The following is a 9190-nucleotide window of genomic DNA, read 5'->3' as shown; positions in this document are numbered from 1 at the left end:
TTCGAAGTGGGAAGATGGCTGTGAGGACCACAATTTTTAAAAAATTTGTTAGAAAAATGTCCACAAGCAATGGACAGAAGACATCCAATGCGATGTGATTTGCTTAAGTGAGAGGTGGCCTAGCCGGACAGGGAATGGAGGTTTGGGAGGAAGTGGCCGAGGCAGGGATGACAGCGGAAACTTGGGGCTCGGGTAAGCGGTTGAGCCCCAGATCTCAGGGCTGCTGTGATATGACGAAGCTCCTGCTTTCAGGTATCAGAGCATCCGCAGAACCATGACGAATGAGAGGCCCGAGGAAAACACCACCGCCATCGATGGGGCCGGGGAGGAGGCCGACTTCCACCAAGCCAGCGCAGGTACAGAGCGGGGGGTGCTGTCATAGCACAAGAGCAGAACACAGATGAAGTAAGGATTGCCAAAAAGTGAGGCTTTTCTTGTAGAGAACTTTGGATCTTCGATACGATCTGGTAATCCAGCTCCAAAAGCAGAATTCGCCGGGGACCTCTTCCTCCTTAATCCTGGACTTTGTGTCAGTACTGAGAATAGAATCGCAGACCCACATAGGAAATAAATTGAACTCTGGATCTGTGGGCTGGTGGGCAAAGATCGAGTCTGGTCACTTAAAACACCATCAGATGCACTCAGATGTGAACTGACCGGAAATACCCTCAATTTCACTTCAGTCTAATGAAGAGCCATCAGGTTTTCTGTGTGAATGTACCTCAGAGATGGAAGTGTTGGGGGATAAAGAAATAGAGCAGTGATGGCGAACCTAGGACACGCGTGTCAGGGGTGACACGTGTACTCATTTTTTTGGTTGATTTTTCTTTGTTAAATGGCATTTAAATATATAAAATAAATATCAGAAATATAAGTCTTTGTTTTACTATGGTTGCAAAGATCAAAACATTTCTATGTGTGACACGGCACCAGAGTTAAGTTAGGGTTTTTCAAAATGCTGACACGCCGAGCTCAAAAGGTTCGCCGTCACTGAAGTAGAGCGAGTGATGTGAGTGATGAAGGTGTCCCCAGGTGGACGCGCATAGGTATGTTTCTGCCGCGTGGACGGCTCTCCCTGAACGCCTGTCTGGTCTGCCCCATGCAGACTTCCGCCGGGAGAATGTCCTGCCGCACTCTACCTCCAGATCCAGGCTCACGTTGCTGTTACAGTCTCCCCCCGTGAAGTTCCTCATCAGCCCCGAGTTCTTCACCGTGCTACACTCGAACCCCGTGAGTACTGCATCGGGAAGGATGTGCTGGGAAAAGCAGCGGGCTGTAGGACATCTTCCGTGTGTGTGTGTGTGTGTGTGTGTGTGTGTGTGTGTATGCATGTATGTATGTGTGTGTGTGTGTGTGTGTGTGTGTAGCAAAGTAGGAATGACGATAGCTGATGTTTGCCGAGCACCAGGTGTGGTCCAAGCACTGTGCTAAGCACTCCGTATGATTTGACCCATTCCTCCCAAGTTTTGAGTTAGATGAAAAGTCCTTGTTTCCAGATGAGGAAACTGAGGCACAGAGAGCCTAAATACTATCCCCGAGGTCATACCGCCGCTCAGTGGTATCGTGGAGGCTAACGTTTCAGAGATAGTGACTCCAGGGTTTATGCTGTTAAGGACCACCAGGCTGCAGTTTTTAAACTCAGTAGACTTTTATAAATACGTGCATATTCTTGGTCTCCAAACGTTAGAGATTCTGGTTTAATAGGTGTAGTGTAAGTCCCAAGAGCCCCCCTTTTTTAAGACCCCTTAAGTGATGCTGATGTAACTGGTCTGTGACCCATGATTTGGGATTTCCACGTATAAAGAGATGTTGCATTTAACGACGTCACTGCCTTCGGCACACCATAATTCACAGGACTGCTGACAACTAACTCACTTTAACGGATGAGCAGTCGCAGCAGGCTACAGGTTTCTTGTTTATTTGGCTTGCGTGTTAGCTTTGGTTTTCCGTACTCTTTTTGTGGGCATGGTTTTAAAACTTCTTTTGCTGGGCAGCCCATCTTGATTTTAAACAATTCTTCCTAAAGCATCTGAATCGTGTTTGCTTTTCCTGCCTGAACTGCATTCGTTCCTGGCTGTAAAATGATCGATGCTGTGCATCTCAGCACATCTGCAAGATTGAAACCCTGCTGGGTATTTCCCTGATTTATGCATCGTAGGAATTATAGTAGCTGGATGTTTCTTGCTCATGGTCTCAAGATATGAATTTATGGGGATAAGTCAGCCAATTTTTGGTAAAAGGCATTACTTGCTGGCAATTCTTTTTTTTCTTAGGTTAATGGAAAATGTTACAAAACAAACTTTTATTTGGTTTCCTTATTTTAAGATTTATAATCTAGCCTTTTTTTTTGCCTGAGTTGTTTATGATCTACAATTGCTCCAATAAATTTCCTGTTTATATTATTGAAAATGTTCAGCATACTAAAGGAGTGTATTAATTTAAAAGCTTCCCTAGTTCTCTTTTTTATGATTTGAAGTTATCAGTTTATGTGTTAGGCTAGTCATAAAAACATAGATTTCATATAGCAGTATTTTACTTAATCATCTTTATTGAGAAGAACATAATTAAGTAGATATATGGTTGTTATAACTCTAAAGAAAAACTGGAAAACAAAATATTGGTGTTTTTTTTTTCTGTTTTGCATTGTGGTTGCTTTAAGATATATTCTACTGCCCTCTGTTGGTTGTGATCAGATTTCTTCCAAATTGTCCCAATAAACCATTTCTCCTGATAACTCAAGATTTAATTATTAGTGTCATGTCTTTTATAGATGGTATGCCTGTGTGTGTCTAATAATTCTCACACATAAATATATCAATTATATGCAACTGAATAATGTTGCCAACATACATGCCAAATAATTATTACTCTGGCTTTTAATAAGCTCTAGAAATACATTAATTCCACCACATAAACTTTTTAGTGCTTAACCCCTAGAGTGCGAGGGAGCGCAATTGCACTCCTCCTCTCTTTTGCCAAAAGTGCCGGGAGCGCTATCCAAGCTTTGAAATGGCGTCTAGTTCTAAGTCTGCTTTTGTTAGTGATGATGATATTGCTAAATATGTCAGTGTAGTAAAGGTTTCCTTAAGTTTTTGGATATGTAACTTCATTTACTTGCGATTCATAATATTTTTCCTAAACTGCTGTAAAATCAGCAAAAATGCCTTGGCAATTTTAGCATATTTCCTAGGATATTGGTTGGCACTCAAAGAGTTAATGAAGAAAAACATTGTTCCAAAATATATAAATATGTTTTTGCAAGTCAGATATTCCTACTATTGCAAAATAGATGAATTGAGATAAGTTAATACCTTTGGTCAAGAAGTTAAAATTTCCCTCCATTTTACTCCTTAGCTGGATGAGAACAATGTAAAATCCCTATTATTAAAAATATAGACAAAATGTATAAGATAAAAATAAAGACAGACTGTGTAAGGCAGGGCTGTTTCCATATCCTAGCAATGTTACTTGATTTTGTTTATAATGAACTTCTTTAAGGTATACAGATGCTCACATCTGCTCCCACAGGTGAGAGATATTTGCTGTAGATGCAATGATGATATTTTTCAAGTGTGAATGTGGAAAACCTATTCCTGATGAAGGACTTTTGAAATATGAAAGATAGATTTTGTTTAGCGGTAACGTGCTTACCTGTGTTATTGAACAGAACAGACCGGGCCAGGTGATGCAGGACATACAGTCACCATAAAACAGCAACAGTAAAACCTGCCACAAAAGGAATCGGTTGATTGACACAAACTGGATGTTTACATGTCCTTGTCTTATTCTGCTGCCCAATGGCAGTAGCATTCCCCTCCGTTTCTCTCAGTATCTTTCACTTCTAACACCTCAAACACTGAGGCAAACAACACGCATTCCGCTCTAAGGAGTGTGACTCTAACACAACTGCACTGAAACATCCAGGTGACCACTAAGCTGACTGACCAGTCACTCAGCCATCGGGCGTTCATTTCTTGCTGGGAGGACATCACCAAGAGGGAGGCTGGGAAAGGGCGTTTTGGGACAGAGAAGGACTAACCAAAAAGTATGTTTTGAATCACATCAAAGGACAACAAAACCTGTGCCATTTAGAGATTCAGAGGGGCTCTGTCCGCTATTAACAACCGACTACCGACTCGCCTTACACGCAGCAGCTTCCGGGGAGCTCAGCCCGTGCGTTCCCCCGAGACTGTGCTGTGAAGCAGGCCCTTTGCCCTGCCCTAACCTCCTGCGTTTCAGGTGGGAAATCACATCCCCTCACAGTGAAGCACCTTTTTCTATGAGACCAGGACACAGCACAGCAGAGAACGACCCGCAGACAGAGCGGGGTCCTCACCAGTGAGGACCACGAGACGAGAAAGACAGAGGCTCCTTTTCCTTGTCGCTGTCTGCGCTTTCGCTCCGGTCCCACCTGCTCAGTGTTCCTGGCTCTCTGGACCCCTGTCCTTAGCTCTGCTCGTCCTGTCGGTGGGATTCAGTGCTTTCACCCCCCTGTGGCCTTTGGTTTCCCAAACTCTGCTTTCTGCCTCGGCGAGCCTCTTCCTCCCTCCTGCCCCTGCAATTCTCCTTCTCCATCCTTTTGAGTCATCAGGCCGTGCTCATCTCTGAGTCCTCGAGGTCTTTAGGTCAGGGCTTAGCACATAATTCATGAAAAGGGATGAGACCCTTCTTCAGTTCATAGGAAGTGGGATTCTGACTCAAGATCATCCAAGTTCTCAGAGTAGAAAACAACTTCACTGCTATCATTTATCTCTTATAGATTTGGTAGGTATAATCCCATATATATTCATTTACTTACGTATGCTTTGTATTTTTAGAGTTATTTTTACCTCTTTATAGATCTTTTAGATCCTTGTCCCACTGGATTTGAATCCTACAGACTTATGAAGAGAGCAGGACAGTTATTATCTCATCCTACAGCTGGGCCAATGGAGGCAGAGGTTAAATGACTTCCTTTGTCTCTGTCATGAGTGACAGGACTGTGACTAGAATCTTCACTACAGGACAATATTAACTGAGTGTATTAATATGTTTTTGATTCACATATATATACATATGTACATAAATATATGCACATATACACAAATAGTATATATATTGAATAACATGTAAAATATATTCAAAAATAGAATAGACTTATCCTATCTAATAAAAGAGCAATATGCCAATTAACTGTCACTCCAACATAAATATGGCAGTGCCCAGTCCGCTGGAGTCCTCCAGTCCCGGGGGGTGGTCGCAAGAGCAGGGCCCGCTTGGCTGTCGCTGTGGCGACCTGGGAGCAGGCAAGCGGGCCCCACAGACAGCAGAGAACCACGGGGAGCAGACCTAAGCTGTCAGTAGGACATCCCCTGAGGGCTCCCGGATTGGAGAGGGTGCCGGTTGGGCTGAAGGACCCCCTCCCTGCCCCACTGTGCATGAATTTCGTGCACTGGCCTCTAGTATGTGAATAAACCTATATGTAGTTTCTTCATCAAAGTGTAGCGTCTGGAGGGGTGTTTCTGTTTGGCCAAGTGTTCTGCATGGGCCCTAATAGTCACTGCATGTTGCACAGCCTGGGAAAACCACTGATGCTCGAGGTTGCTTGCCAGTTCCTAAAGAGAGAAATCTTCCTTACAGTTAATTTGCTTTGGTCGATGCTTTTTGCAAAGATCAGTTGAGCTTGGCACTTTATTACATGTCTCATTGAGTGGAGAGGAGGAAGATGAAAGGCTGTAATTAATTAGAAGAGCAGCCTGAGACTCAGGTGCGGAGAGCTGTCCAACTCCAGGGACTCGCTTCCAGCCGGAGGCTGGGGTGGGCTCCTCACCTCATTACGGCCACTGCTTGTCCTAATGAAGTTCTGCTTCTTCCCTGTAGCGATTGAGGAGCAGTCCTGATGCTCCAGATAAAGGTCAGGATGTGGCCTATTGAGTTGCTTTAATGTGGAGAGAGAGAAATGATGGGGATCAAGAGATGTGCCGATTTACAACAATGGCTAATGTAATGATTTATTGGACGGAGTTATCTCACCATCATTTGTCCCCGAAGAGACGTACTGGGGTCTGTGACCTGGGAGCTCATTGCTGTTGCCACCAGACAGGCCGGTGTGGTCTCGGGCCTCGGAGCTTGCAGGGGCTTCTGTGGAAATAGATGGCCGCTCAGAGCCAAGTGCAGCAACCAGAGGCCTTGCCGAGTGTTCGTTCAGCGCCAAGGCAGGGTCAGCCATGGGCTAAGCTATTAATTAGCTAACGTCTGCCTCTCACAGCCTTCGACTGCTTTTATTAGCCTCCGTCTCTTCTTTCATGCTATCGCCTTCTTTTCTCTCATGCCCTCTAATTGCCCACAGCCCTGTGCAGGCATGCCGGCTTGGCAGACTCTGTGCTGGGCACCTCAGTTTCTCACAGCCGTCAGAGCCTGCTTTCGGTTAGGCAGGTTGAAATGTGACCTCCAAATACTGTATACTCAGGCGTATTAGGGAACTAGACTACGCTAGTATTTGAGAATGGTTCAATGTGCCCTTCCTTCCTTCCCTCTTTCCTTCCTTTCGTCTTGAAAGGAAGAAAATATTTTAATGCAAAATACAAAGTATATAGTGAGTGAATCAATCAGAATAACTACATAATAGTTTTATACTAGAAGCTGGTGCACAAAATTTGTGCATGGGTAGGGTCCCTAGGCCTGGCCGGCGATCAGGGCCGATCTGTGGATTGACTGGAGGGGCAATTGGGGGGCATCCACTAGCACCCACCTTGGCTGGCCTGGGGCCTGTGGGCTGGGGGCAGTTCCTGCATTGAGCGTCTCCCTCCTGGTGGTCAGTGCACGTCATAGCAACCTGTCGTTTTTTTCCATTTGGTCGACTTGCATATTAGGCTTTTATTATATAGGATAGTGTAGGTTACATGTCAGTAATGGCAATAGCACATCTCATTGACAAACTAACAAAGCTGTGTTTTGCATTGCAAATTCGATTGTCAGGTTTCTATGATCTCGGTAGCCACTCAGAGCAGAGACCCCAGGGGCCCAGGCTGGGTCCCTTTCCAAACATTGCCAGTCACTGTGCCAAAGGAAAGAAAGCTCAATAGGGACTCACGTTGGCAATGAATGTGTTGACCTGGACATGACATGTCTCGAGGGACCCTGGACACTTAGGAGCAATGTGGACAGTCCTCATACTCACTTATCTATTGTCCTCAGTCACTACCACAGTACTGGGCATGGCAGAGGCAGAGTGACATGATGTCCAGGGATTCTGGTTTCTGTGCAGTTTGCCTTAGTCTGTCTTAGACGGAAATTAACATAACCCAGGAAGTAAAACCTGTAGGTCTCCAGATCCAGGGAAGAGGGATTGAAAGCCCTTTGAACCGACCTGAGAATGGAGTTTAATTTCAGGACAGAGCATGCCTGGCCAGGTCAGTTTCATAGTTATTCCTGTTCCCTCCTTGGCACATGGTATTGTGCAGCGAGTGTTTGTTGGCTGACTTCTATGTGGACCACCCATGGCTTATGGTCCGTTTTCAGGATATTCCTTAGGTAGCATAGAGATGAAGACTGTGGCGTTTTTGACAAAACACTTTTTTGTGTGGTTGTGTAGTTGAATTTTATTACATGTGCATTTTCAATAATATAAATTGGGCCATATATGTGTGTGTGTGTGTGTGTGTGTGTGTGTGTGTATCTGTATATACACATATACAGGAAAAATGGAAAGAACATATATATGTAAGAGGTATAAAGTCCAGATAGTGCTGTCTTCCATTCCATTCCCTGGGCTTAGGCCTCACTCTCCTGTGGTCTCAGATGAACACAGCTCAGCTGTGAGAGCAGCTCAGCCACATGGCATGTGCTTCTCATACTCAAGCACATGGCCGAGCACTTTTCCCACCTGACTTCTAAGTGTGTGCCAGCTTCTTCGTGGGCACTCACGTGAGTGATCTGTCCCGATGCTGGGGCGAAGCTGGCTCTTTGGGGGCTCACTGGAAGGGGGTATATTTGTCTTCAGCCCGGTGTGATTTTGACTATGTATTTTTTTTTTTATGCCTAAAACCAACGTTAGGTGAAAATGTCGGACCTGACAGTCCCTACAGAGTGAGACTCCATGGCCTTCGTACTCACTAGATACCTAGACCTCATCGGGAAAGACGGCCTTGCTTTCTGTAGCCTTTCTATATGATTTTGATCAAAACATGTTGTTCTGTGTCTGCCCTTCCCGTGTGTGGGTCTAGAGCTAGGTGGGAGCCTATCTGCCCACCAGAGGAGTAGACACACCCATGTGTATATGTGGCTCCTGCCTGCCCCAGGGGTTAACCTTGGTTCTCCATCCTTTCCCCAGAGTGCCTACCGCATGTTTACAAACAACACGTGTTTGAAGCACATGATCACCAAAGTCCGGCGGGACACCCACCACTTTGAACGCTACCAGCACAACCGGGACCTTGTGGGATTTCTCAACATGTTCGCCAACAAACAGCTGGAGCTGCCCAGGGGCTGGGAAATGAAACACGACCATCAGGGCAAGGTAACATGCAAGCGGCCTGGGCACATGGCCCTGCCCTTCGCGTCGGGGGGAGGCCCTTTGTGAGGCGACACAGGCCATCTCCTGGGCTCAAGCGAAACCTGGACCAGCAGGCTGTCTCTAAAACGGTCACCACACACCTCGGAAGCAGTGTGTGCAGAGGACAGCGTGGGGGCTTTTGCTGGTGAGACAGTCGTGTTTGCCTGGATACGCTTCCTCCTGTCACCTCTCACCATCTTCTGCTGATCAGAGAAGAGGTGTCTTCGGTGATGGCACTTCCTTCTCCCAGCTAAACAGCTCGTGTGATGGAGAGTTGGATAACAGTTGTAGTGTTTGGAGACGGTGGCTAGGAGGTTGCTAAGAAAACACACAAGGTGTGCCTTTGTGACGCTGTCCGGTTTTGGGCCTCAGTCCTGTTGGTTCAGATCCTGGATTTTGTTAGCATGTCAGACAGGAGCACAGGTGGATTCGTGTGTGATAGCAACGCGTAGCTGGTCACACAGGCCGGGGGAGCCACCTGTGCAGTTACTTCCTTTGTAGATGGTGAACCGGGAAGCCAGGTTGTAACCAGGAGCTTGTCCCATGAGCACAAAATCGGAATGAGGAACTTGGTCATTTTTGTAAGGGGTTCCTCAGCTGAGATGCTATTTATCTGATTCTTGTTTAGCACCACTGGGAGCCATGAACATTCTAAGC

The 9190-nt window shown here is 45.8% G+C and overlaps 1 protein-coding gene across 1 annotated transcript in view; it reads left to right on the top strand.

Annotated features, from left to right (window-relative positions):
- HECW2 (HECT, C2 and WW domain containing E3 ubiquitin protein ligase 2) overlaps positions 1-9190 on the top strand; it is a 182944-nt gene that overhangs the window by 85964 nt on the left and 87790 nt on the right. The window contains 3 exon segments of the mRNA XM_015566100.1: positions 206-356; positions 1106-1230; positions 8312-8497. Coding sequence (XP_015421586.1) covers positions 206-356; positions 1106-1230; positions 8312-8497 — 462 coding nt within the window.

The sequence above is a fragment of the Myotis davidii genome, unplaced genomic scaffold (genome assembly GCF_000327345.1).
Source record: "Myotis davidii unplaced genomic scaffold, ASM32734v1 scaffold221, whole genome shotgun sequence".
NCBI lineage: Eukaryota > Metazoa > Chordata > Mammalia > Chiroptera > Vespertilionidae > Myotis > Myotis davidii.
Note: the sequence above shows the minus strand (reverse complement) of the source record. Positions and strands in the feature narration are given on the sequence as shown.